Below are 27,634 nucleotides of genomic sequence, written 5' to 3'. Positions count from 1 at the left end.
TTGGGCCCTTTATTGACCAAGGTGGGGAAAGAGATGTGAGGGCCAGTGAGGCCAGAGGGATGGAATCTGACTTCAGCGTGCCATCAGGTGGAGCTGGAAGGTTGGGGGGACGTTGCCCAGGCCAGTGCACTGTGGGGTGAGGTTGATGTTGCTGGGGCTCTCCACAGGGAGCAGGCGGAACCTCTGCAGGATGGCCGTAAGGAAGAGGAAGATCTCTGAGCGGGCAAGGCCTGCGCCCAGGCACATGCGCTTTCCTAGGGACATGGGTGCATGGTGAGCATCTCATGCTTCCTAGAGCCTGTCGAGGCTGGTCCCCTCCTGGCCCAGACCCACTCAGACCTGGAGCAAAAGGCATGAAGGCTTCATTGCTCTGGAACTCTCCCTTTTCATCCAGGAAATTGTTGGGGTTGAAACAGTCAGGGTCCTTGAATTGGGTGGAGTCCCGGTGGGCAGAAACAAGCAAGGGAATCACCACCGTGCCCTAGGGGGTACATACGGCTCAGGTTACCAGCAGAATTAGCCACTGCCCTTGCCTCATCCTTTTGCACTCTGCCCCTACTGGGGATGGAACCTAGAGCCTCATGCATGTTAGGCACGTGTTCTACCACAGCTTATACGTACCCAGTCCACAAAAGACCCTTTTATTTTTTAGAGATGGGGGGTCTCCCTGTGTTGCCAAGGCTGGCTTCAGATCCCACCTTAGCCTCCAGATAATCTGGGACTACAGGTACAGGTCACCATGCCTGTCCTAAGGCTGGTTCTAAAAACCCTATTGGGGAGCTGGATATGGCTCTGCGGTAGAGCAATTGTCTGGTGTGCGAGAGTCCCTGAGTTCAGTCCCAGCACCAGCCCCATGAAAACAAGTATGTGGGAAAGCTTGTCTTTTTTTCCTCCTGCTTTTTGGTGTGTCATTTGGCACTACCCTCTGAAAAAAGTCACTCCCACAATAGTCTTGGACAGATGCTTACCCTGCCCAGTCCTGTACAGAATCCCCAAGCTCTGAGCTCACCTTGGGCAGAAAGTGGCTCCGGAGGTGGGTGTCCTGTGTGAGGGCACGAGGCAGCCCCAGGGGCAGCACGCTAATGAAGCGCTGAATCTCATGCAGCACTGCGTTGGTGTAGGGTAGATGCACTCGGTCCTCCAGGCGGGGGGCACGGGCCCGACCTACCACGGCATCCAGCTCCGCCTGCACTTTGGCTGGACAGATGTTTGAGACACACTATCCAGACCCAGAGTCAACCCCCCGCCCCCAGCTTCTCATATTGGGTATCTACAGCTCACAGACCTGCCACCTCTGGGTACTTGAGCAGAATGAGGAGCCCATAGCGCAGGGTGGTGCTAGTGGTCTCCGTGCCACCAAAGAAAAGGTTGTGTGTGGTCATCACCAGGGTTTCCTCCTGGAAATGACTTTCTGGGTCCTGCTGTTTCTGTGGGCACAGAGGAGTGCTGTCATGTGTCAGATATCTGCTGGTGGGCCCTGTGGATAGGGTTTAGGGTAGCTGGGGCCAGCACCTTATCCATCTGATCAAGGAAGCAATCAATGAAGTCCCGGGGCTCCCCAAACTGTCTTGTCTCCTGATGCTGCTGGATTTGCTCAGAAATGAAGACTCGAAGCTCTTCAAAGTTTCGGAAGATTTGATGATGGGGGCCAGGAAGCCAGTCCAGGAGGGAGGGGAAAATGTTGTACATCTGTGGAGACAGGGCTCAACAGGGCTTTGGACAAGGCCGCTAGGCCTTCATTTCCCTTGTGGGGAGATTGGACCAGGACTTTGATGTTAGTAGGTTTCTAGAACTCTTCCAAGAATCTAAGACTCCCATTCTAATGATCCATTGTAGGTAAGGCTATGTGCATTCTTTCTCACCTCACCCCATCTGGAACTCATGATTCGAAAATTGTCATGGAAGAGCTCCAGGAGCCTCAGGAACTCTGGATCCCCATAGCCATAACGCTTTCCGAAGACAACGGAACAGATAACGTTGGATACAGCATTATCCAGTAGCTGGCGGGGGTCGAACGGGGCTCCTGGAGTTGGATGGGAAGAACCATGGGTAATAACTCTGGTGCAGCCACCAGCTAGCTCCTTGGGCCTACAGGAGCTCCTTGAACTTGCTCTACCCAAACCTTTTCTTTTTTTTTTTTTTTTTTAATCTTATTTTTTTTTGGTGGGGTTCTTTTTTTTTTTTGTCTTTTTTGGAACTGGGGGTCGAACCCAGGGCTTTGCGAATGCAAGGCAGACGCTTTGCCACTGAGCTACATCCCAGCCCCCCAAACCTTTTCTTAGCCTTCTTGGCAGTCCATTGGCCACCCCCATTCCCAGGCCCTTCTGCTTTTCCTGTCAGGCCCCACCAATGGTAGCTTGAAATTCTCCAAGCAGACAAGCCGCCTCCTCCAGGATGTGCTCCTCGATGGATCGTGTACCTATCCCAAACTCCTTGAGCGCTCCAAGTGCAAAATTGCGCAGTGTTCGCCAGCGTGGTCCATTGGAAAACGCTATGCCTAAGGTGAAGACAGAAAAGGGGGAGTGGCCGGGCATGATGCAGTTTGTAATCCCAAAGACACAGAAAACTAAGGCAGGAGGATCACAAGTTCGAGACCAGCCTGAGCAAGTTATTGAGAACCTTATTCAAAATTTAAAAAAGGGATGGGGATGAAGCTCAGTGGTAGAGTGCCCCTTGCGTTCAATCTCCAGTACTACAAAAAAGGGGAGTGGGGATGGTGGTGGTGGCCATGCTCCATCTAGGACGCGCCCTGTCACTAGCTACACCCCTTTTGGGGCCTCCAACTCGAGGATAATCCTACTTCCTCATAATACTTCATGGTTCCCCCACTCCTCCCTATAATGGAATCGAACCCAGAGCCTCATGTATTTGTCTTCCCACCTTGGCCTCCTGAGTGGCTGGGATTCCAGGCAAGCGTCCCAGCGCTGATTTAAAAAAAAATATCTTTATTCTATTTATTTTTATATGGTGCTGAGGATCGAATCCAGTGCCTCGCATGTGTGATGCAAATGCTTTGCCACTGAGCCACAACCCCAGCCCGCAGCGCCGATTTTTGAGGTGCTAGGTATGGAACCCAAGGCCTCACAGACGCTAGGAGAGCGCTCTTCACTGAGCTACACCGCCAGGTCTTGCCTTGATTCTGTATCAGACCACTCAGCTGTCAACCTTATGGGCCCTATTTACATATTGATCCCACCTGGATCCTTGATCTGGGTTTGCTCTTTTAAATTTTGACTCGTTGCCTCTTCTCTCCCATTGGCATGAGGAACCTAGATGGGGCCCCTGCGTGTGCCCCACCCTGTCTGCACTGTTGTGGTTACCTTAGTTCTCTATTGGCCCCCGCCCCAATTGCCCGGTTCCACCCTTTATCCACCCAAACTGGCTGGTCCAGGTCTTTACTTCTACCCCGTGGGCCTCACCGTTTCCACGTGTGAAGCGTTGGAAGACCGGCATGGCTCCGCGGCCAGAGAAGGTATCCGCCTGTAGCACCAATGCATCCCGCAGCGCTTCATAGCCACACAGCACCACGGCAGGGCGCGGGCCCAGCCACACAGTGAACACTGGACCCCAGCTTCGGGAGAGCTGCGGGGAATCAGTGCTCAGCGAGACCTGCTCCAGGCTCCTGATCCTCCCCCTCCACCAAGACCCCAGAGCCCCCATCTCTCTCCCTCAGACCCAGAAGTCCCCATTTCAGCCCCTCATTCCGCGGGTCGAGGAGTTCAGCTCCCTAGCTCCCAACTTCCTCCTCCCTCGGATCCAAGAGTCCAGGTCCCCAACCCTTCAGCTGTCTTCATTCAGCCAACCAGGAGTTGCAACCCTCAATCCCACCTCCAAGAATCCAGAATTCTGTTTCACCACCGGCCGTCGGGCTACCTTCATGAGCGCACGGTCCAGGCCTCCGGACTCCAGCTGCAGCAAGTTCCCCAGCAATCCAAGCGGCCTGGGCCCGGGGGGTAAGCCCCTCCCTATTTGAACTCTGCGGACGTCCCAACCCCACCAGGCTAGCGCCAGCACTAGGAGTGATAATAGCAACGTTGCGACTCCAGTGATCAGCATGCCTGAGACCTTTGCCGCCTGCACCTGCCTGAGATCCTTCGCTGCTATTAGGTTGACTCGCTATTAGATTGATTGGCGGTGGGAGGGGCAAGTGTCTGCTGAGAGACAATCCCAGAAAAAACTGAATTAGGACTTGGGACAGGCTGTTCCAGAATGTGGCCCACCTTCCCACCCCTCCTGGTCTTGCCAGATCCAGCCTTCCTTCCTGGCACAGGGCCCAGACCTGGGTGGAGTAAAATGGGCAAGCCTGCAGAGGCTGAGCCCTGGAGTTTTTTCTGGGATTGTCTCTCAGCAGCTGCTCTTTCTAAAGATTTTCCAATCCCCAGTCTCCACTCCACTCCCACCGCCAGCCCTAGCACTAGCTCTTCTGTGTCCTGGCTCCTGCTGATGTGTGTCTCTTTGACTTTTTTTTTTTTTTTAAATGTGGTGCTGGGGATTGAACCCACGGCCTCAAGTATAGGAGGCAAGCACTTGTACAACTGAGCCACACCCCCGCTTCCCCATTTAATGTCTGCCATTCTCATTCAAAACAACTGACCAAGTGCACCCTCTTGAGCCCCTGTCACCTTTGGGCCCATCTTACTTGGCCTGTAGATGTGTACTCCTCAATCCCCTGACCACCTCTGGACCAGTGTCCCGAATGCTGTACATGGTACCTCTTGTTGCTAAATACACTCTTGAATCCAAAATATGTCTCTAAAACCATTCTTGGCCATGTGTCCATTGATCTGACACTCCTTTACCTTGTGCCTGTGATTTTCAAGGACTTACTCTTGAGCCTTTGTCACTTCCATAGCTCTTGGAACCCAGTATGTTGTACCGGTCTCCTTTGCATTTGACTCCTCCAACCTCATGGTGCCCATCAGCTTGGAACTTCTGTGCCTATCATTGTGACTTCTGGGTGCCTTTTCATATGTTGACCCCTTGGTACCCCTACCTATGTCCTGCTCAGAATTCCTGCCATCGTGATGCTCAAAGCTCTGGCCCCCAAATGTCCTGTGACACTGCTGCTGTGCTCCTTGGTGTCCAGTCCCCCAAATCCGTCAGTAGACATCACTGTTTGAGGTCAGGCCATGACAGCAGGCAAACTGAACCCACATCTTCCCCTATGCTTGGGCGGCACAGGCTGGAGGGGTCTGACTCCAGCCTGATGAGTCAGGGAGTCAGGGGTGGGAGTGGGGGTTGAATTAGGACTTGGGACAGGCTGTTCCAGAATGTGGCCCACCTTCCCACCCCTCCTGGTCTTGCCAGATCCAGCCTTCCTGCCTGGCACAGGGCCCAGACCTGGGTGGAGTTAAATGGGGGAAGTCTGCAGAGGCTGAGCCTGGAGTTTTTTCTGGGATTGTCTCTCAGCATCTCTATTTTTGTGTCATTTCTCAGTATCTCCCTCAGTCTGTCTGTTCCCCTGTTCATCTTTCACTCTTTCTGCCTCTATCTCCCTCTCTGTCCCTGCTCGTCTCGTCTCTATGTCTGTGAGCTCTTTCTCTTTCCAGTGTTTGTCTATGTCTCTCTCTGTAGCTCTCTGTCTCTACCTCTGCGGGGTCTTCCTACCTGGCAGGGGCTGAGGGGCAGGACCCCTTCTCAGAGGTGCTAACTCCACTAATGGCTGGGGTGCATCTGCCTGCAGTAAAGTCCATGATGGGTCCTCTGTGTTAGAGTCAGAGCCTTTTCTCTACCCTCTTGATTTTCTTCCAATTCTGTAGGATTGCCCCTGGAATCCCAGCTCTTTAAGAGAGGGATTCCGTCTTGTTCACTTCTGTGCCCTAAAATAGTGCTCAGAACATACTAGGTGCCCAGGAAATGTGTTGAATGAACACGCCCTCTCTTAATTTCTGTTTTAGAATTTCTTGTCCTCCCTCTCTCTGGGTATCTGACTCTTTCTGCTCAGTGCCTCTCTTTGTCTTCCTCTCACTTTCTCTGTCTCACTCCCAGTCTTTGTTTTTCAGGGCTTTTCTCCATCTTTTCAGTAACTCCATGTGTTTCTCTTTGCTGGTTCTCCATCTGCGGGAGAGATCTGACTCTCTCCATCTTTCCCTGTGTTTTTGTCCCTGGTTGGGCCCTGGGGCAGACTCTATGGTTCACCTGTGTGGATTAAAGGGCTGATGTCACATGTGGGTCTATGATGTGTTCAGCACAACCTGTCTCAACTTCTGGATGACCTCTGATTTTTCCAGTAGTGGGGTTATTAAACCAGGGCCCTGTACACACTAGGAAACACTCTTACCTCTGAATGACTTTTGGGGAAATATCATTCAGAGTAGGGCCTCCTAGATTCTGTCTTCATCTGGCTCAATGCAGTTTGTGATGCAAGAAAAACTTTAATTCAGCTTAAAGAGGTTTGACTATTATAAAGATAATTTTCTAGGAAATGATACAAAAAGCCCAGAAAGGGCACATCACAGAACAAATTCTTTGGGTCCAAGACATACAATTCCCATCCCTAATGTCTTTCTTTGTGTGCAGGTCGTTTTAAAATAAGAAAAGTGAGTTACTGGCAGGTAAGCAGGCCCAGGGAAGTGGAGAGAATGTGGCAGCCAGACAGAGGGTGACAGAGAGGGAACAACAAACCAACGGTGAAAGAAAACTGGCACAGGGCTGATGACATAGACACTCACCAAGGACAGAGGCAGAAGCAGATTTATTGTGAGGCCCCTGACAGGCTGCTTGGCGCAGAGAGAGAAAGAGCAGCAACAACTCCCTCTTGAGGATTACCTTTTATAGATCAGAATTATGGCCGCCCCTTAGGGGCCGGTTTAGCCCTTGCAACTGGCATAGCAAGCATCACCTGATTTTGCAGAAGGCAAGTTACTGTTTCTTGGGAAGAGAGATGGGCAAGTATTTATCTCTCAAGGAGAGGACAGAGACCAGCAAGTCTTTATCTCTCAAGGAGACAATAGAGACCGGCAAGTTTCTATTCCTAGAGAATAAGAACAGTATTCATAAAGTCGGGGTGGGGAAAGGAAGATGGCTGTGGTTAATCGTGAAGGGCCGAGGCGTCAGCGCTCCAGCAGGCGGAGCTGGAAAGGCCGTGGCAAATTACCCAGACCTGACCCCAATGGGGTCAGGTCGATGTCCTCGGGTTCCCCCAGCGGCTGCAACGAGAAGCTCTGTAGGATGGCGGTGAGGTAGAGGAAGAGCTCCATGCGTGCCAGCGATTCGCCAAGACACAGTCGGCGCCCTGGGAAGGGTGGGGAAGGAGCAGTGAGATAAAGGGGGCAAGGGGCTGCGCCCCAAATTTTTGAGGAAAACATGAGGACATGAAGATAATGATTGGGGACATCAAAGACCTATGCAGCTAAAAGTTTGGGAAGGATGCCTTAAGTAAACTTCAGAACAGAATGAGCCAGCCAATGCAAGTGCAGCCTCCTGGGTTCAGATCCTGCTCTGTTAAGGCTGGTCTTGTGCTCTTGGAATGCCGCAATTTCTGGGTATTTGAAATGGGGATGATACTTGTAGCTTAGGAGGTTGTTGTGAATGGTAAGTATAGGTATGTACTTACATAATGCTCAAGGTAAACAAAACCAAAAGCAAGCAAACAAAAACCCTTAATGTAACTCTAACCATGTACCATGCACTCTCCAAGCTTTATACTATTCTTAATCAACTTAATCCTCCCAACAACTCCAAGGGGTGGGTTTTAATATTATCTGCATTTTATAGAAGTGGAAATTGAGGGGCTGGGGATATAACTTAGTTGGTAGAGTGCTTGCCTTGCATGCACAAGGCCCTGGGTTCAATGCCCAGCATCAAAAGAATAAAAAAAGGGAAACTTGAATATTGAGGCACAGAAATTCATAACATAACCAAGGTCACACAGCTAGGAGGTGACTGGAGCTGGGGTGCAAACCCTGTGCAATGTGGCTGCAGAATTCAGTCATTACCCTTACAACTATTTTCAGAGGCAGCATCTGGCACACAGTAGGCACTGTGGTAATTTATCTATTATGACCCTCCTCCCGTTTTTCCTGTTACTGAGTAAAGGAGTGCTCCCCCACCCCAAGCAGGGTAACGAAAAACTGGAACCATTTCAACCGCGCCACCTAGTGGAAAGTCTGACAAATGACCACTCCCAAATTAAATTAATAATCTCCCCACCTCCCGCAACAAAGGTTTTTAGTCATTATCTGCCTATAGACGCGGAGTGGTTTTTTTTTTTTTTTTGGTGCTGGGGATTGAATCCAGGGCCTTGTGCATGTGAGGCAAGCACTCTACCAACTGAGCTATAGCCCCAGCCCCAGAAGCAGAGGTAAGGGAAGGAATAAGTGTGTCTGTGCAGCCAAATCTGAGGATGGGGTGAATAAAGAAGTGAGAGGCTTTGGAGAGCTTAATTAGGACTAGGGTTTAAAAGACCGTGGCCCTCACCAGCTGAAAAGGGCATGAAGGCAGGGCTCTTCTTGAAAGACTGATTGGCATCTAGGAAATGCTCGGGATTGAATTCCTGGGGTTTCAGGAACTGGCTGGGGTCATAGTGCACGGTGTTAAGGAGGGTGATGACATCTGTGCCCTGTGTGGGGAAAGGAGAAAGCGGAGTTAGTGGTATAGAAGAGCTGGGAGGTTTCCAAATTAGAGGTCCTGGGGACTGGAAAAAGGGGTGGAAGAGGGCATAGGACCCCATCTGGGGTTTTCTGCTAGAGGCTGTGTTGCTGGGGTCTGAGAAAGGAACGAGCATCCCACCCTTCCTTGCCCTCCTGGTGAAAGCAGATGAGGGATTTCTGGGAAGGCAAGAGGTCTCAGAAGGCAGTATTTGGCTACGGGGGGGGGGGAACCTCAGGATGAAGCCCTATATTCTGGAGATTTTTTTGGGGGGCGGTTACTGGGGATTGAACTCAGGGGCACTGGCCACTGAGCGACATCCCCAGCCCTATTTCGTATTATATTTAGAGACAGGGTCTCACTGAGTTGCTTAGTGCCTTGAAGCTGCTGAGGTTGGCTTTGAACTCGCGATCCTCCTGCCTCAGCCTCCCAAACCGCTGGGATTACAGGCGTGTGCCACCGCGCCCGGCCATACTCGGGAGATTCTTGAGATGGGTCTTGTGGTAGGGAAGGGGCATGAGGTTCAGGAATGGGTCTTGTCCACTATGGTATGGGATGGGGGGCCTGGGAAGGGGCTGAAGTTTTGGATTTATAGTCTCAAATATCTGTTGCTAGGGCTCCTGATGCCAGTTGCTAAGGCTTGGGGAGTTCCCTGCCAGGGACTAAGGTACCCCTTGCTGGTTGCAAGAATGAGATGCCTCTTCCTAGGTTGCCCAAGATCCTCTGCCAGGTGCCCAGCACACCTCAGGTATCAGGAAGCCGCGGAAGGCCGTGTCCCGAACGACGCGGTGCGGCAAGTTCATCGGGATAACGTCTGCGAAACGCTGCACCTCGTGTATCACCGCATCTGTGTACGGCATGGCTGCGCGGTCCTCCAGGGTGGGCAGCCGGGAGCGTCCCACCACGCGGTCAATCTCCTCCTGCACGCGGGCTGGAGGTGCAGAAGGAAGATAGCGGAGGGTATGGGTAGGCGAGACTAAGCTGGGAACTGGCGCGAGCCGGCGCCAATCCTCCCATCGCGAGCCCCGCCCACTGCCGAGGGGCGTGTAAAGATCGGCCAGATCTTTAGGGGGGCGGGGGCAAAACTTTGGTTGGCGCAAGGGCTCCGGAGGGTGAGATTATGTGGTCAGGGCTTCAGGGATCTCAGTAGCTCAGGTCCCTGATGGGATTTCGGAAGAGGTGACAAGGACCTGGATGACTGATTGTTGGATCCAGTGGGCAACGGGCTGGAGATCAGGGGCGGGGACACATCATCCAGAGGAGGGGCTGGAGGAGGTGGAACGGCGGAAGGTGCTGTGTGGGCAGGTCAGTCTGTATAGGAGGGGTTGGGGTCTTGGGCAAATCAAGTGGCTGGAGCTTGGGGAGTGGCTCTGGGTGGGACTTCAAGGAAGAGCTCTGGGGCTGGATGCCAGCGGTGCAGGCAGGGTCATAACTATGCGGGAGGGATCTGGAGGAGGATTGGGCACGCTGTGTGGACCCTAAGGGGTATGTGGTTGGGGTCGAGCTATGTGTGAGTTTCATTTTCCCACCTAGACTCTGACCGACCCTCTGGATCGGGCCGGTTGGCGCGGTGTGGGCAGGTCTCAGGGCTAGGTAGCTGCGGGCGCACCTTGAATTTGGGGGTATTTCATGAGGGCGAGGAAGGCGTGGCGCAGCGTGGTGCCCACCGTCTCTGTGCCTCCGAAGATCAGGTTTTGTGTGGTCATCAACAGGGTGTCCATATGGAAGTGGCTCAGCGGGTTCTCTTTCTCCTACCCGGGTTGAGCGGTGGGGATATGAACCGGGACCAGAGGCGTATTGTGGACTCAAAGTCCGTGCGACCCGTTCACCCCAGACTTGCGCAACTGAGACTGGGTGCCAGTTCGGTCCCTCCTCTGTTTAACTTCCTTTCCTCAGGGGAGCTGGGGAGCATGGAATGGCGGGGTAGGGAAAAATCTCTGCCGCAGAGCGGACAAATAACATTTTAGCACTTTAACAATCACTTCAAGAGCTGATGATTGGTGGTGGCTCCGGGCAACAAGCCTGAGCAGCCAGGTGCCCCAGCTTCTCCCGGAGAAACTCCCCCCAGTCCTGCCCAATCTGGGATCCCTGTGAGTTTGAGATAGGAGCAGCAGGAGGCATTCAGGTCAGGCCAGAGGTGCAATTTCCAGGCAGAGTTTACCTGGGCTATTTTGGTGAGGAAGCAATCTATGAAGTCCCGGGGAGAGTTGGGGTCTAGGGTGGCCTGATGTTCGCGGACGCTGCAGGAGATGAGATCTCTCAGGTTCCCGAAGTTCTGGAAGATGCGTTGGTGCGGCCCAGGCACCCAGTCCAAGAGGCTCGGGAAGAGGTTGTACAGCTGGAGAGCGGGCAGAGTTGGAGGGGCTTGGAAGAGCAGGCAGGGTATGTGTTCGGGGCTAATTAGGGTAAGGCAAGTGAATTCGGTAGGCAAGGACCGGGCATTGAAGGGCAATCGAGTTCTGGAGAGGCTGGAGGGGAGTGGGACGGAGGAGCAGGGGAAGGGGGCTGGGTGCCTTCTTGAATGCTGTAACTCGGGGTGGGGGGCGGGCAGGGTCTGAAGGAAAACGCATGACCAGTCAGGACCTACTGACATCCCAGGTACCCCTAGACCCTGTTGGCCACGCCCCCCTCCTGCCCCGCTGCCACCCTGTCTCCCACAGGACTCAGTCTTGCTGACCTCGCCCCAGGGGCTGCTCATGATTTGAAAGTTGTCGTTGATGACGTGGATGATGGTGAGCAGACGCTCATCGTCGTAGTCAAAACGTTTGCCGAAGATCACCGAACAGATAATGTTGGACACCGAGCGGCTCAGCATAAACAGGGGGTTGAAGGGTTCTCCTGAGGTCGAGGGTGGAATGGGTCAGGGGCTCAGCTCTGGGGACTCAAATGCACCAGACCGTGGTGCAGCAGACACAGCTCTAATTTGCATATCATCTGACCCAACCTTGATCCCGTCTTGTAGCCTAACACCTCAAGTACTTCATAACGCAACAGCTAGCAAAGAACCTACAACATCCTGCAGTTCAGCAACCACTACAATACTCAGCAACAGAACAGGTTATTCCACGTGACAGTACACCACACACATAACACAGCACAGTGCAATCATCAGGCATCACAGAAAACATAAACACTGCCACAAAACACCCAGTAAATACAACCACAATACATGCCAACACACACAACTACACATAGCGATTTAGAAACTACACACGGCCCACTCAGAAACATTCCAAGACAGGTAACAATATACTTAAACACATAATACCAGCTGACAGCTAAATCTTCCTTTGACACAATGCACAACAATAAAACACAGCAACCCAGCAGACAGTAGAGAACACAGGATGTGACATCACAACATACATAACCAGGCAATCAAAGAGATGGCACACTATGCACACCAACACAACATCTTTGGCAGCACAGCAGATAATACTGCAATACCACATATCAATCATGGCATGATAACACTACAATCTTATCCAGAAATAACCCAAAGAATCACACCTAACACCCCATAATCCAACAACCAGACTACAGAAAACATTATACAGGCAGTACATTTCAACAAAGCAGCCAAGACACAATAGGACAGGCCAGAAAACCAGGGCTGGGATTAGATAGACTTAGTTTGAAACTGGCTTCTTAGTCTTGATGTGACCTAGGCCAACTAATTCCTGTTTCTGAGCCTCAATTTTCACATCTATACAATGGGCTCAATGACAGTCCTCATAGGGTTGTTATAAGTTAGTGACTGGGAAGTCCTTAAGTCCTTAAGCTAAGGTCTGGCCCATTATGAGGCTGTTACAAACTGTGGTGCTATGATGGATTGACTAATAATCATCCCAAAGATGTCCACATTCCTGTTCCTAGAACCTGTGAATAGAAACTTACTTTACTTGGAAAAACAAGGCTTTTTTTTTTAACTGGGAATTGAATCCAGGGCAGTTTATTACTGAGCCAAATCCCAGCCCTTTTAATTTTGAGACAGAGCCTTGCTAAGTTGCAGAGGCTGACCTGACTCAGCCACCCAAGTCACTTGGATTACAGGTGGGCACCACTGCACCATAAATTAAGGATTTTGCAGCCATAAATTAAGGATTTTGAGATGAGAAGATGACTCTGGATTCCCCAGGTGGGCCCAAGGTTATTACCAGGCTCCTTAGAAGAGGAAAGTAGGTGCATCTAAATAAATAAGGGTAATGTGATGAGAGAGAGATTGGAAGCTGCTACTACCTTTTATGGCTTTGAATATAGAGGAAGGTCCTAGTAATTCAGAAACTAGAAAAGGCCAGGACACAAATGCTATCCAAAACTTTCTCAAGGAATGCAGCCCTGCTGACCCAATGTCTACTTCAGACCTACAGAAATATAAGAGAATGAATGTGTATTGTTTTAAGCCACTACATTTGTGGCAATTTGTTACAGCAGTAATAAGAAATTAATATGGAGCTGGGCATGGGTGGCCCACCCAGTATTTCTAGCAACTCAGGAGGCTGAGACAGGAGGATCATGAGTTCAAAGCCAGCCTCAGCAATTTAGTGAGTCCCTAAGCAACTTAGCAAGACCCTGTCTCTAAATAAAATATAAAAAAGGTCTGGGAATGTGACTCAGTGGTTAAGTGCCCCTGGGTCAAGCCCTGATACCAAAAAAAGAAGAGAGAAATTAATATGTCCTTAGCTAAAGTTCTAGCCTGGAGCAGGAGGAGAGAGGAGGACAAGACAGGGCAGAAGAGAAGGTAGATATGAGTAAAGCAGGATATATGTGTGCACAGAAATGTCACAGTGGAACCCATCAAGATGTACAATGAGTGTGTTAATAATTATAATAAAATAAATTAATAAGGCAGTTATTGTGATTTCACTTACATTGTATCATTTAATTCCTTAACTATCACCTGCCACATTATTATTTTTGCCCAAAGCCAGTAAGACTTGGAAATCAGGGTAGAGGGCTATTTAACAATCTGTGCCTCAGTTTTCTCTCCTGCAAAATGGGGCTGATTACAGGACCTGCTTCCTAAGCTTGACTGATTTTTTTTTTTTTTTTTGTACTGAGGATTGAACCTCGTAATATTTTACCTCTGAACTATATTCCTGGCCCTTTAAATTAAAAAAAGTTTTGGCACTAGGGATTGAACCCAGGGACACTTTATCACTGAGCTAAGTCCCTGGCCTTTTCTTTTTTTGGTATTTTTTATTTTCAGGGAGGTTCTTACTAAATTGCTTAGGACCTTGATAAAGTTGCTGAGGCTGGCCTTGAACTTGTGATTCTCTTGGCTCAGCCTCCCAAGACTCTGGGGATATAGGTGTGCAACAACTTGGCTTTTAAACAGTTTTGAGACAGAGCCTCACTGGATTGTGTAGGCTGGTCTTGAACTTGAAATCCTCCTGTCTCAGCCTCTCTCACAAGAAACTGGGATTACATTTGTGAACATTGCACTTGGCCCCTTGACTGATTTTTCAAAGAGATATTCAAAGTTTTTGCAAAAGTCCTGGCATATGGTGGGCATTGTGTAAGTGTTGGTTATTTATGTTATTTTATTTATTTATTTATCTTTTTTGTGGTACTGGGATGGAACCCAGGGCATGCTTGATAAGTGTGCTATCGCATCTCCAGATCTCTGTTGTTGTAGGTTTTTTTTTTTTTTTTTAGTAACTTTGTTTCATAGGTCAGAGGCATCAGCCTGGGTTCTATCCCAACTCACTCTCTGGGCATGTGACTTAACCTTTCTGGGCCTCTTCTTCTTCACTTGGAATAACACTGATTTTGTATGGTTGCTGGGGGGTGAAGTACCTAAAGAGTTATCAGAATGCTTGGTATCCAGTAAGCACTCAAAAAATGACATTAGTTTATTGAATATGGACTCAAGTGTCAGACATAGACTAGCTTGGTTACTCCAAGGTACTTGCTTAACCGCTCTGTGCCTCTATTTCCTCATATGCAAAATGGATTATTCTAAAGCTTACAGGGTTTATGTGTGAAAATGTGCTAGCATACAACTCTGTAGATTAGTTCTTAAGAATGTCATCATCAGCTGGGTGTGGTGGTGCACTCCTAGCAGCTCAGGAGGCTGAGGAAGGGGGATTGCATTCAAACCAGCCTCAGCAAAAGCGAGGCATAAAGCAACTCAATGAGACCCTGTCTTTAAATTACATAAAATACAAAAAAGGGCTGAGGATGTGGCTCAGTGGCCTGAGTTCAATCTATGGTACCCACCTCCCCCCAAAAACAATGTCATCATCATCGTCGTCTACCAGGATTATACAAACTGGGCTCAGGAATACCACCATACCTAGAGGAACACAGAGCCACAAGCAGACCCACCTCCAGTGAGCATCATGCTCATTGTGGGCCAAGTGAAGGAGCTCTGGGTTCACATCATGCTCTGGTACCTGGCAGCCCTGCCCACCCGTGATGGGTGGGAACTGGGAGTGCAGACTGCATTCAGGGACCCTGACCTTCAGTTTTCCGTAGTTCCTCCAGCAGGAAGCCACCTTCCTCCAGGATCCGCTCCTCAATGCTCCTCTTCCCCATCCCGAAGTTCCGCAGAATCTGGACAGAGAACCTTCTCAGGACCTTCCATCGTTCGCCATTGGAGAAGGCGATGCCTGGGGAGAAGAGGAAGGGCCAGCTCCACTGGTAACTCGTCTCCAAGATGACTGTCAGCCGACCCCTTCCTGATGTTTGGAATTTCCCCTGCCCCTTCCAGCCAGCCCTCCCTGACCCTTCAGGCTGGGTCAGGTGCCTCCCTTGAACTTCCATGGGCTCTGGGCTTGCCTCTCCATGGTCCTGATCTCTCTACCTCTGTTTCCCTCTTTAAGGGATCTGGTCCCTTTGGGGGACCAGTGACAGCACTGTCAGTTGATGAGGTCATCTTCTTCATTGAACTGGGAGGGAAGGATGAGGGCCCGTGTTAGTCACCAGCGTGACCTTGACATTGCCCAGTGCACATTCTGTTACATGGGCAGTGCTGGGATTGCTTATTGCTCATTGAATGTGCAAATAAGAGAGTTAAGCAAGAACAGTGAACCCTAGGGCACCAGGAACATCGCAGAATGAGCCTGAACTCTGGGTCCCTGCCCTGTTCTTGTAAGTCCTCTGGTCTTCCTCGAACACTCTGTCCCTGGTCTTCTTCTGGTTCTTCATCTTCATTGTTCGGATCTCAGGTTTTGGTTCCCTTCCTCCAGGAAGCCTTCCCTGGCTCCTCTCTCCCTGGTCAGGTCAGGTACTTACTTCCGGCCTCCCCAGCTCCCAGGCTGCCCTGATATCTGCCCTGACCACTCTGGGATGTCATAGTCTAGTGATGGCCTGTGTTTCCTTCTGGTCTGGAAGCTGCAAGATAAGGACTTGGAGTTTTTTTCACCCCCTTTATCTCTGATTTTTCTGGACATAGCAGAGAACTAGAACTAGAAGAAAGAGAGAGGGACTGGGCCTGGGGCTCAGGGGAGACACTCTTGCCTGGTATGTGTGAGGCACTGGGTTTGATCCTTAGCACCACATAAAAATAAATAAATCAATCAAATCAAGTCAAGGTATTGTGTCCTTGAATTTCACTTACAGTGTATCATTTAATTCTTTAACTATCACCTGCCACATTATTATTATTTTTGCCCAAAGCCAGTCAGATTTGGAAATCAGGGTAGAGGGTTATTTAGTATTCTGTGCCTCAGTTTTCTCTCCTGCAAATGGGGCTGATTAAAAAAAACACTTTTTTTTTAAAAAAAAGGTCTATCAAAAACTAAAAAAAAAAAAATTAAGAAAGAGAGAAACCCTATTGTATATTTCTTTGCATTGTATACATTGTCTCATTGATTCTTTGTAACAATTTTCTCTTTGTAGCAGACTGAGAGTCAGGAGGGAGGCCACTTTCCCAAGGCTTGAACTCAGCTAATAAGTAGCAGAACCCTGCTGTCCTGTTCTGTGCTGTGTATTGTCTGATTGCTTGGTGGCTATTTTTTTTTTTTTTTTTTTTTTTTTTTTAGTAACAAATGGTGTATGCATCCAGAAGTTTTCTGTACAGAAGCAGTAAGATGACTTTCTCAAGTGCCCTGTCTGCCACCTCCTTGCATCTGGTGTACCTTGACAGGTGAAAAGATTAAGCCCAGGCTGGGTGCAGTGGTGCACACCTGGAATCCCAGTGGCTCAGGAGGCTAAGGCAGGAGAACTGAAGGTTTAAAGCCAGCCTCAGCAACTTAAGGAGACCCTAAGCAACTTAGTGAGAACTTGTGTCAAAAGAAAAAATAAAAAGGACTGGGGTTGTGGTTCAGTGATTAACCTGGGTTCAATCCCTGTTTTTTTTTTTTTTTTAAATCAAGCCCAGGGAAGGGGAATGAAAAGTAGAAAATGTATTTAATACATGGTAGTTGAATTTTATCAGAGCTCTCTGATTCCAAGTTTGGGTCATCTGGGATTCATCCTGTGCAGGGGGAGCTTTAGGCATTCTTTAGGGGGAGTGTAGTAGAGGATGCAAGCCTCCAGGACCCCTTCTCAATTGGAGAAGCTTCCCCCCTCATTTATAGTGCCTTCATAGTTTCCTTTTTTGGGGTGGTAACTTGGGGATTGAACTCAGGGGCACTCTACCACTGAGCCACATCCCCAGCCCTATTTTATATTTTATTTAGAGACAGGGTCTCACTGAGTTGTTCAGGGCCTCTCTAAATTGCTGAGGCTGGCTTTGAACTCATGATTCTCCTGCTAAACTGCTGGGATTACAGGTATGTACCACTGTGCCTGACTAGTTTCCTTAAAAAAATTTTTTTTTTCCTTACTATTTTTGGTTCTGGGGATTGAATCTGGGGGTGCTTAACCACTGAGCAACATCCCCAACCCTTTAAGATCTTTAAGACAAGATCTTGCTAAGTTTGCTTGGGGCCTCACTAAGTTGCTGAGGCTGGCTTTGAACTTTCGATCTTCCTATCTCAGACTCCCAAGTCACTAGGATTATAGGTTGTACCACCATGCCCAGCACATAGAGATTTTTGTTTAAAAAAGAAGATTGAAAACTATAAACATAAATGATTTCAAAGCCTAAGGAGGGCAGAATATTGACACAGGAGAGGTTTGGAGAAAATGGTGTAGGTGCTGGTTGGGTGGGGACAGAGCTGGGCATGGGTTGGAATGAAGGTGACAATGGTATATGAGGGGAGATTATGAGACTGATGATAAATTGGCTTTGAGGCTGGTGATGGAGATGGAGTTGGGGGAAATGAGAAGGACCAGTAGATTAGTCATGAGTTAGAGCTGGGGTAGAACTGTGACGGGGTTGGTTTTGGTGAAGGTAGAGGGATGAAGGTTAAGAATGGGGACTGGGGATGGGGTTAATGGGGATTGGGACTGGGATAAATTGGATCCTGGGGACTGGGCCCAGATGACTTGGCTGCTTGACTGGTTGGAAACTAGGTGATGTGGTCTGAATAGAGGTAGGGATTTGGATGAGAATGGGGTTGGGTTAGATGAACATGGGCACTGGTATGGAGATATAATTCAAGATGGTGGAGGGATTTGGATGTGGGGAAGGTGGGACAAACTTCACCCTAAAGAAGGACTGTCTGGCTCCATACTACTTGGTGTCATCAGTGAAATCCATGACCCTGAGTGTCACCAAAATTAGGATCAGAGTCGTGTACGCTTATTTCTTCCCTAAATGTGGAAGAGGTGGGAGGAGAGGAGGAGATGGGAAGCAGGCTTACCATTGCCCTTAGTGAAGTTGAAAAAAACAGGGTATTCGCCTCGGCCGCTGAACTCCTCCCCTTGATCCACAAGGGCTTCCTTCACGGCTTCGTACCCGCTGAGGACTACCACCCGCCTGGGCCCCAGGTACACTGTGTATACCGAGCCATACTTCTTGCTCAGCTGGGGCAGAAAGCAGAGGTTATGGGAGGCTCTAGGGCCATGGAACCCCCTCCGCCCACGGCAGGCCTCTGCACCTTGGTGAGGGAGGTCAGCAAGTCTTGGGAGCGAAGCTGCAGCAGGTTTCCCAGGAGAGGGAGGGGTCTGGGTCCGGGGGGCAGTTTCCCTTTGCCTCTTGAGCTGTGGGTCAGGAAGAGACAGACGAGAGCCAGGAGCAGGAGCAGGACGGCTGTGCTCATACTGTCCATGGTGAAGGCAGCCATGGATGTCCGGAGGGGCAGAGCTAGGGAGAGAGTAGGGTCCCTTCACTCTTCATCTCCTTCTGGAATTTTCCTCCCTCCCCCAGGTCCTGGAAATGGGGGCAGGTAGAGAAAAGACAGGAAGAAGAAAGAGAGCAGGGAGAGATGGAGGGATGAAGACGAAGGAGAAAGAAAGGGGATGAAGATGGGCAGGGAGACCCAAAATATATAGATAGATGACAGACAGACAATAGACAACAGATGGCAAGAGAGACAGAGACAGAGCAAGAGATATAGAGACAGAGACCGAGAGAGATACCGAGAGATACACACAGGTAGTGAGGGACACAGAAAAACAGAGAGTCATATCTTTATATCCTTAGATGAAAAGACAGAGTTGTGCACTCACCGGCTGACTCAGGTGGAGGCTGCAGGGATAGAAACAGGAGGGAGGGAGGGGGTGCACGCAGAAGAGAGAGCAACAGGCACAGGAATACGTGCACACACACACACCCGTGGACTCCCTAGAGGCTCCCAGTGTCCTCTACTCAGGGCCCTTTACCTGTTGTGGGACAGCTGAAGTGTGTTCTCGAGCTCTGGGTGTGCTTGGAGAAGCTGCTCTTAAGTTGCCTCTGTCCACACCCCTCCTTTGCTCCACCCCCTTCCCTGGTCCTCCGGGGGAGGTGGACCTTTCCATCTTTCCACCTTCCCACCTTCTCACTCTACCCTTCACGTGGCCCCTGGGCTCCCGGCCAGTGGGCGGGGGCTGCACCTTGGGAACCCTCCTCCTCCTGCGGGGCCTCTGGCCTCAGGCTGACCTCAGCTTCCCTCACTGTCGCCAGTGGTGGTTGTTTGCCCTGGAATGGAGCAAAGGTTCCCTTCGGGGGCCAGGAAGGGTGGGGTGAGGTTGCGGGGCTTTGGCAAAATGATGGGTCTGGTGTTTTGGGTGCTTGGTTCTGTTTCTCTGGGTTCAAGTCCAACTCTGGCACTGACTGGTCATGAGACACTGGGCAAACACCTTACCTTCTCTGGAGTTTTCTCAGGTCTGGGGGTGGGGTCTATTTTTTAGAGCTCTCTCTCTCTCTCTCTTTGTTGCCCCCCAGTTCTCCACCTCTTAGGTTTTATCTCTGAGATTGTGTATGTCTCACTTTGCCGTTGTCTCTAAGATCTCTGCCACCGTGTCTTTTTGTCTCAGTGTCTCTGTCTCTATTCCCTCTCCCTGTGTGCCTCCCTGTCTTCCCTTCTTTCTTTCTTACCTCATCTCTTTCTCGATTAGTAAGTCCCTCTCCCGTCTCTCCCGTGGTGTCTCTCTCATGCTTCCATGACTCAGACTGCAGCCAGGATGGAGTTGAAGGACAGTTAGAGGGACAGGCAGCTGGAAGCCACGGGGAGGAAGGCCTTAGACTTGAATGACTGGCCTCCCCCTTCTCTCCTCCAAGTTCATACACTGTCTTCCTGCCCTTCTCAGCTCCCCTCATCCATGTCTATTCTTGGCTCCTGTCTTAGAAACTGGTCCTCGTTACCCAACCCATGTTCATGTCAGAAGGGCGGATTGTCAAAAGCAGAGCTGGGGTGGGGTGGGAGAAAGAGGCCAAGGGTCTGGGAGTCCTAGTGGAGGTGTGGGTGGCTCCCTGGGCCTCTGGGTGTGCACAGAATCTGCTGTTCCTATGGGGTGGGGGAGGAAGTACCAGGAGGGCCTGGGGAATTTGACACCCTGGTCCCAGGCACATGGTGAGATGCTGTGCGGGCAATGCTATTGTTCAAGTCCAGCACAGGCCGGTTAGGGCAGGTTCTGGGAGAGGCGAGAAGGCTTGGTTATGGAATTACACACCTTCAATTTCCCTTGGCATCACCTCTTACTTCTGAGAAGGTGCAGGGCTGGATCTATTCCAGCCCCACGAACAGCTTTTCCCTGACCCTGGAGCTGGGCTGAGAGGTGCCTGATGAAACTGCCTCATTGGGGAAACCAGAAACTCACCAGAAGGAGATTTTTTGGGGGCTTTCAGTTCTTAGAGTCTGACTTGCTCCCCGCTACAGAGGGAATGGGGCCAAGGAGGAGTGTAATGCAGTTTCTCAACCATTGACATCTGGGGCCTGATAATTCAAGTGGGAGGCTGTGCCCTGCAGGGTCGCGTGTTTAGCACCATCCCTGGCTTCCAGAAGCCCTTTCACCAACTCTCTCTCAAGCTGTGGCAACTAAAAATGGCTCCCTACATTATTGAATGTCACTTTAGGGGAAAAAATTAACCCAGTTGAGAACAATTGTTATACTAGACCCAAACAAAGCAGACCCAAAGGTGGCTCTTTTTTCCCCCCCCCAGAAGATTTTATCCATTTAAATTTTATTTTTGTGATTTATGAAGAGTACTTTATTTGGAAATACTTTTTTTTTTAAATTAATTTTTATTGTTGGTTGTTCAAAACATTACATAGTTCTTGATATATCATATTTCACACTTTGATTCAAGTGGGATATGAACTCCCATTTTTACCCCATATACAGATTGCAGAATCACATCAGTTGCACAACCATTGATTTACATATTGCCATTCTGGTGTCTGTTGTATTCTGCTGCCTTTCCTATCCTCTACTATCCCCCCTCCCCCCTCCCCTCCCCTCTTCTCTCTCTACCCCCTCTACTGTAATTCATTTCTCCCCCTTATATTTTTCCCCCTTTCCCCTCACTTCCTCTTGTATGTAATTTTGTATACCCCTGAGGGTCTCCTTCCATTTACATGCAATTTACCTTCCCTCTCCCTTTCCCTCCCACCTCTCATCCCTGTTTAATGTTAATCTTCTTCTCATGCTCTTCCTCCCTACTCTGTTCTTAGTTACTCTCCTTATATCAAAGAAGACATTTGGCATTTGTTTTTAAGGGATTGGCTAGCTTCTCTTAGCATAATCTGCTCTAATGCCATCCATTTCCCTCCAAATTCTATGATTTTGTCATTTCTTAATGCAGAGTAATACTCCATTGTGTATAAATGCCACATTTTTTTATCCATTCGTCTATTGAAGGGCATCTAGGTTGGTTCCACAGTCTTGCTATTGTAATTTGTGCTGCTATGAACATGGATGTAGCAGTGTCCCTATAGTGTGCTCTTTTTAAGTCTTTAGGGAATAGACCGAGTAGGGGAATAGCTGGATCAAATGGTGGTTCCATTCCGAGCTTTCCAAGAAATCTCCATACTGCTTTCCAAATTGGCCGCACCAATTTGCAGTCCCACCAGCAATGTACAAGAGTACCCTTTTCCCCACATCCTCGCCAGCACTTGTTGTTGTTTGACTTCCTAATGGCTGCCAATCTTACTGGAGTGAGATGGTATCTTAGGGTGGTTTTGATTTGCATTTCTCTGACTGCTAGAGATGGTGAGCATTTTTTCATATACTTGTTGATTGATTGTATGTCCTCCTCTGAGAAATTTCTGTTCAGGTCCTTGGCCCATTTGTTGATTGGGTTATTTGTTATCTTATTGTCTAATTTTTTTAGTTCTTTGTATATTCTGGATATTAGGGCTCTGTCTGAAGTGTGAGGAGTAAAGATTTGTTCCCAGGACGTAGGCTCCCTATTTACCTCTCTTATTGTTTCTTTTGCTGAGAAAAAACTTTTTAGTTTAAGTAAGTCCCATTTGTTGATTATAGTTATTAACACTTGTGCTATGGGTGTCCTATTGAGGAATTTGGAGCCCGACCCCACAGTATGTAGATCATAGCCAACTTTTTCTTCTATCAGACACCATGTCTCTGATTTGATATCAAGTTCCTTGATCCACTTTGAGTTAACTTTTGTGCATGGCGAGAGAAAGGGATTCAGTTTCATTTTGTTGCATATGGATTTCCAGTTTTCCCAACACCATTTGTTGAAGATGCTATCCTTCTTCCATTGCATGCTTTTAGCCCCTTTATCGAATATAAGATAGTTGTAGTTTTGTGGATTGGTTTCTGTGTCCTCTATTCTGTACCATTGGTCCACCCGCCTGTTTTGGTACCAGTACCATGCTGTTTTTGTTACTATGCTCTGTAGTATAGTTTGAAGTCTGGTATAGCTATACTGCCTGATTCACACTTCCTGCTTAGCATTGTTTTTGCTATTCTGGGTCTTTTATTTTTCCATATGAATTTCATGATTGCTTTCTCTATTTCTACAAGAAATGCCGTTGGGATTTTGATTGGCATTGCATTAAACCTATAGAGAACTTTTGGTAATATCGCCATTTTGATGATGTTACTTCTACCTATCCATGAACAGGGTATATTTTTCCATCTTCTAAGATCTTCTTCTATTTCTCTCTTTAGGGTTCTGTAGTTTTCATTGTATAAGTCTTTCACCTCTTTTGTTAGGTTGATTCCCAAGTATTTTATTTTTTTTGAGGATATTGTGAATGGGGTGGTTGTCCTCATTTCCATTTCAGAGGATTTGTCGCTGATATACAGGAATGCCTTTGATTTATGCGTGTTGATTTTATAGCCTGCCACTTTGCTGAATTCATTTATTAGCTCTAATAGTTTCTTTGTAGACCCTTTTGGGTCTGCTAGGTATAGAATCATGTCATCTGCAAATAGTGATAATTTGAGTTCTTCTTTTCCTATTTTTATGCCTTTAATTTCTTTTGTCTGTCTAATTGCTCTGGCCAGTGATTCAAGAACTATGTTGAACAGAAGTGGTGAGAGAGGGCATCCCTGTCTTGTTCCAGATTTTAGAGGGAATGCCTTCAGTTTTTCTCCATTCAGAATGATGCTAGCCTGAGGCTTAGCATAGATTGCTTTTACAATATTGAGGTATGTTCCTGTTTTCCCTAGTTTTTCTAGAGTTTTGAACATAAAGGGATGCTGTACTTTGTCGAATGCTTTTTCTGCATCTATCGAGATGATCATATGGTTCTTATTTTTAAGCCTATTGATGTGGTGAATAACATTTATTGATTTCCGTATATTGAACCAACCTTGCATCCCAGGGATAAATCCTACCTGATCATGGTGCACAATTTTTTTGATATGTTTTTGTATACGGTTCGCCAGAAGTTTATTGAGGATTTTTGCATCTAGGTTCATTAGAGATATTGGTCTGTAGTTTTCTTTCTTTGAAGTGTCTTGTCTGGTTTAGGAATCAGGGTGATGTTGGCCTCATAGAATGAATTTGGAAGTTCTCCCTCTTTTTCTATTTCCTGAAATAGCTTGAAAAGTATTGGTATTACTTCCTCTTTAAAGGTTTTGTAAAACTCTGCTGTATACCCATCCGGTTCTGGGCTTTTCTTAGTTGGTAGTCCTTTGATGGTTTCTTCTATTTCCTCAATTGATATTGGTGTGTTTAGGTTGTCAATATCCTCCTGACTCAATCTGGGCAAATCATATGACTTAAGAAATTTATCGATGCCTTCACTATCTTCTATTTTATTGGAGTATAAGGATTCAAAATAATTTCTGATAATCTTCTGTATTTCTGAAGTGTCTGTTGTGATATTGCCTTTTTCATCCCGTATGCTAGTAATTTGAGTTCTCTCTCTTCTTCTCTTCGTTAGCGTGGCTAAGGGTCTGTAGATTTTATTTATTTTTTCAAAGAACCAACTTTTAGTTTTGTCAATTTTTTCAATTGTTTCTTTTGTTTCGATTTCATTAATTTCAGCTCTGATTTTAATTATTTCTTGTCTTCTACTTCTTTTGCTGTTGTTTTGCTCTTCTTTTTCTAGGATTTTGAGTTGAAATATTAGATCATTTATTTGTTGGTTTTTTTCTTTTTTTAAGGAATGAACTCCAAGCAATAAATTTTCCTCTTAGAACTCCTTTCAATGTGTCCCATAGATTCCGATATGTTGTGTCTGTGTTTTCATTTATCTCTAAGAATTTTTTAATTTCCTCCTTGATGTCTTCTATAACCCATTGATCATTCAGTAACCTATTGTTCATTCTCCAAGTGATGCATGATTTTTCCTTACTTCTTTTATCGTTGATTTTCAATTTCATTCCATTATGATCAGATAAGATGCATGGTATTATCTCTACTCCTTTATATTGTCTAAGAGTTGCCCTGTGACATAATATATGATTTATTTTTGAGAAGGATCCATGTGCTGCTGAGAAAAAAGTGTAACTGCTTGATCTTAGGTGGTATATTCTATATATGTCAATTAAGTCTAGGTTATTAATTATGTTATTGAGTTCTATAGTTTCCTTATTCAACTTTTGTTTGGAAGATCTGTCCAGTGGTGAGAGAGGTGTGTTGAAGTCTCCCATGATTATTGTATGGTGATCTATTAGACTCTTGAACTTGAGAAGAGTTTGTTTGATGAACATAGCTGCACCATTGTTTGGGGCATATATATTTATGATTGTTATGTCTTGTTGGTGTATGGTTCCCTTGAGCAGTATGTAGTGTCCCTCTTCATCCCTTTTGATTAACTTTGGCTTGAAATCTATTTTATTTGATATGAGTATGGACACTCCTGCTTGTTTCCGAAGTCCATATGAGTGATATGATTTTTCCCAACCTTTCACCTTCAGTCTATGTATGTCTTTTCCTATCAAATGCATCTCCTGAAGGCAGCATATTGTTGGGTCTTGTTTTGTGATCCATTCTACTAGCCTGTCTCTCTTAATTGGTGAGTTTAAGCCATTAACATTTAGGGTTATTATTGAGATATGGGTTGTTCTTCCAGCCATATTTGTTTATTTATGTTACTAAACATGGTTTGTTTTCCTCTTTGATTATTCCCCCCCGCCTTTACTGTACTACCTCCCGCTGTTGGTTTTCATTGATATTTTCCATTTCCTCTTCCTGTAATATTTTGCCAAGGATGTTTTGAAGAGATGGTTTTCTAGCTGCAAATTCTTTTAACTTTTGTTTATCATGGAAGGTTTTAATTTCATCTTCCATCCTGAAGCTTAATTTCGCTGGATACACAATTCTTGGTTGGAACCCATTTTCTTTCAGTGTTTGAAATATGTTATTCCAGGATCTTCTAGCTTTCAGAGTCTGTGTTGAAAGATCAGCTGTTATCCTGATTGGTTTACCCCTAAATGTAATCTGCTTCCTTTCTCTTGTAGCTTTTAAAATTCTCTCCTTATTCTGTATGTTGGGCATCTTCATTATAATGTGTCTAGGTGTGGATCTCTTATGATTTTGCACATTCGGCGTCCTGTAGGCTTCTAGGATTTGGGATTATGTCTCATTCTTCAAGTCTGGGAAGTTTTCTCGTATTATTTCGTTGAATAGATTGCTCATTCCTTTGGTTTGGACCTCTATACCTTCCTGTATCCCAATGACTCTTAAGTTTGGTCTCTTTATGTTATCCCATATTTCTTGAATGTTCTGCTCATGGTTTCTTAACAGCTTTGCTGAGCTGTCTATGTTCTTCTCCAGTTGAAATACTTTGTGTTCATTGTCTGATGTTCTATCTTCTAAGTGTTCTACTCTGCTGGTAGTATTCTCAATTGAGTTTTTAAGTTGGTTTATTGTTTCCTGCATTTCCAGGATTTCTGTTTGTTTGTTTTTTATAACCTCTATCTCCCTGTATAATTGATCTTTTGCTTCTTGGATTTGTTTATGTAATTCATTGTCGAAGTGGTCGAAGTGGTCTTTCATTGTCTGATTTTGCTGTCTAATGTCTTCCTTGAGACTCCAGATCATCTGAAGCATGTATATCCTGAATTCTTTATCTGACATTCCATCTGCTGCAGATATTACCTCTTCTAAAGTTGAGTTGACCTGCATTGCTTGTGGTCCTTTCTTTCCTTGTCTTTTCATACTGATCGCGTTTCTTTCTGCTTGGTGAAACTGTTGTGTTACTGATTTTTCCCCCTATATATTTATATTGCTCTTGTATAGTTGCAAAGTCTCCCTCGCAGGCTTTGGCAGTGGTTCTGCCCCTCCTCCAATTGGGGCAATGTGCCTACCACGCCGGCAGGCCGCTGGGCCTGTACTTTTGGTGGGCCTGTTCTTTCGGTGGTCACAGGTCCGCCTACCTTGCAGGCGTGAGCAGCGGCTCTGCCCCTCTGCTGGCCACTAGGCCTGTTCTGTCTGTCGGTTGCAGGTCTGTCTACCTAACAGGCGCTGGTGGCGGCTCTGCTCCTCCCCCAACTGGGGCGATGTGTCTGGCGGGCCACTGGGCCTGTTTTGTCAATGGTCACGGTTCCACCTACCTTGCAGGCGCATGGGGCAGCTGTGCCCCTCTGCAGGTTGCTGGGCCTGACCTGCCGGTGGGTCGCGGGTCTGCCTACCTTGCAGGCTCGGGGGGTGGCTCTGCGGCTTTGCGGATTGCTGTGCCTGTTCTGCTTGTGGGTCGCGGGTCCGCCTACCTTGCAGACGCCCGGCGGCTCTGCCCCTCCCCCAACCGGGGCGGGGCGATGTGTCTGGCGGGCCACTGGGCCTGTTTTGTCGGTGGTCACGGTTCCGCCTACCTTGCACGCGCTTGGAGCAGCTGTGTCCCTCCGAGAGTTGCTAGGCCTGACCTGCCGGTGGGTGGCAAGTGCACCTACCTTGCAGGCGCGGGGGTGGCTCTGCTGCTCCGCGGGTTGCTGGGCCTGATCTGCTGGTGAGTCGCAGGTCTGCCTACCTTGCAGGTGCCCGGCGGCTCTCTGGAAATACTTTTTTAAAAGTATATATTTTAGTTGTAGATGGACACAAATCATTTATTTTATTTTTACATGGTGCTGAGGCTGGAACCCAGTTCATAACATGTGCCAGGTGAGCGCTCCACCCTTGAGCTACAGCCCCACGCTCTTTATTTTTTTTATTTTTTATTTTTTTTAAAGAGAGAGAGAGAGAGAGAGAGAGAGAGAGAATTTTTAAATATTTATTTATTTTTTTAGTTTTCGGCGGATACATCTTTGTTTGTATGTGGTGCTGAGGATGGAACCTGGGCCGCACGCATGCCAGGCGAGCAGCTACCACTTGAGCCACATCCCCAGCCCCGCTGTGCTCTTTATTTGGATCTTGATTCTAGAGGCTGGGAAG

At 47.7% G+C, this 27,634-nt stretch overlaps 2 protein-coding genes across 3 annotated transcripts; both read right to left on the bottom strand.

The window, feature by feature from the left end:
- LOC143383265 (cytochrome P450 2F2-like) lies at window positions 1-4,154 on the bottom strand. 2 transcript variants are annotated; one of them, XM_076837597.1, is made up of 9 exons: window positions 3,874-4,154; window positions 3,420-3,582; window positions 2,348-2,497; window positions 1,863-2,023; window positions 1,513-1,689; window positions 1,286-1,427; window positions 1,010-1,197; window positions 340-481; window positions 1-254 (listed from the first exon to the last, which is right to left on the bottom strand). In XM_076837597.1, exons 1-9 carry the CDS (start codon window positions 4,054-4,056, stop codon window positions 73-75), a joined length of 1,488 nt encoding a protein of 495 aa, XP_076693712.1. In that variant the 5' UTR covers window positions 4,057-4,154; the 3' UTR covers window positions 1-72. The 2 variants fall into 2 exon arrangements, with proteins under 2 accessions (XP_076693712.1, XP_076693713.1); XM_076837598.1 differs by having other exon boundaries at window positions 2,420-2,497.
- A 2,898-nt stretch (window positions 4,155-7,052) lies between these two features.
- Window positions 7,053-18,692, bottom strand: LOC143383907 (cytochrome P450 2F5). The gene is made up of 9 exons (XM_076838915.1): window positions 18,522-18,692; window positions 18,285-18,447; window positions 15,054-15,203; window positions 11,267-11,427; window positions 10,751-10,927; window positions 10,199-10,340; window positions 9,333-9,520; window positions 8,419-8,560; window positions 7,053-7,234 (listed from the first exon to the last, which is right to left on the bottom strand). Exons 1-9 carry the CDS (start codon window positions 18,690-18,692, stop codon window positions 7,053-7,055), a joined length of 1,476 nt encoding a protein of 491 aa, XP_076695030.1.
- Between the last annotated feature and the right edge of the window lie 8,942 nt (window positions 18,693-27,634).

Source organism: Callospermophilus lateralis, chromosome 18, assembly GCF_048772815.1.
Source record: "Callospermophilus lateralis isolate mCalLat2 chromosome 18, mCalLat2.hap1, whole genome shotgun sequence".
In the NCBI taxonomy this organism is placed as follows: Eukaryota; Metazoa; Chordata; class Mammalia; order Rodentia; family Sciuridae; genus Callospermophilus; species Callospermophilus lateralis.
This window is presented reverse-complemented; position numbering and strand designations above follow the sequence as displayed.

What these genes read in the sequence shown, in the direction of transcription:
- LOC143383265 (XM_076837597.1), bottom strand. Translation starts at nt 4,056, where the DNA reads ATGCTGATCACTGGAGTCGCAACGTTGCTATTATCACTCCTAGTGCTG. An exon ending in ACGCTTCACACGTGGAAACG is followed by an intron (nt 2,498 to 3,419) that starts GTGAGGCCCACG and finishes TCTTCACCTTAG; the next exon opens with GCATAGCGTTTTCCAATGGA. An exon ending in GGAGCCACTTTCTGCCCAAG is followed by an intron (nt 482 to 1,009) that starts GTGAGCTCAGAG and finishes TGTACCCCCTAG; the next exon opens with GGCACGGTGGTGATTCCCTT.
- LOC143383907 (XM_076838915.1), bottom strand. Translation starts at nt 18,692, where the DNA reads ATGGACAGTATGAGCACAGCCGTCCTGCTCCTGCTCCTGGCTCTCGTC. An exon ending in CAACTTCACTAAGGGCAATG is followed by an intron (nt 15,204 to 18,284) that starts GTAAGCCTGCTT and finishes TCTTCTCCCCAG; the next exon opens with GCATCGCCTTCTCCAATGGC. An exon ending in GCGGCTTCCTGATACCTGAG is followed by an intron (nt 8,561 to 9,332) that starts GTGTGCTGGGCA and finishes TTCCCCACACAG; the next exon opens with GGCACAGATGTCATCACCCT.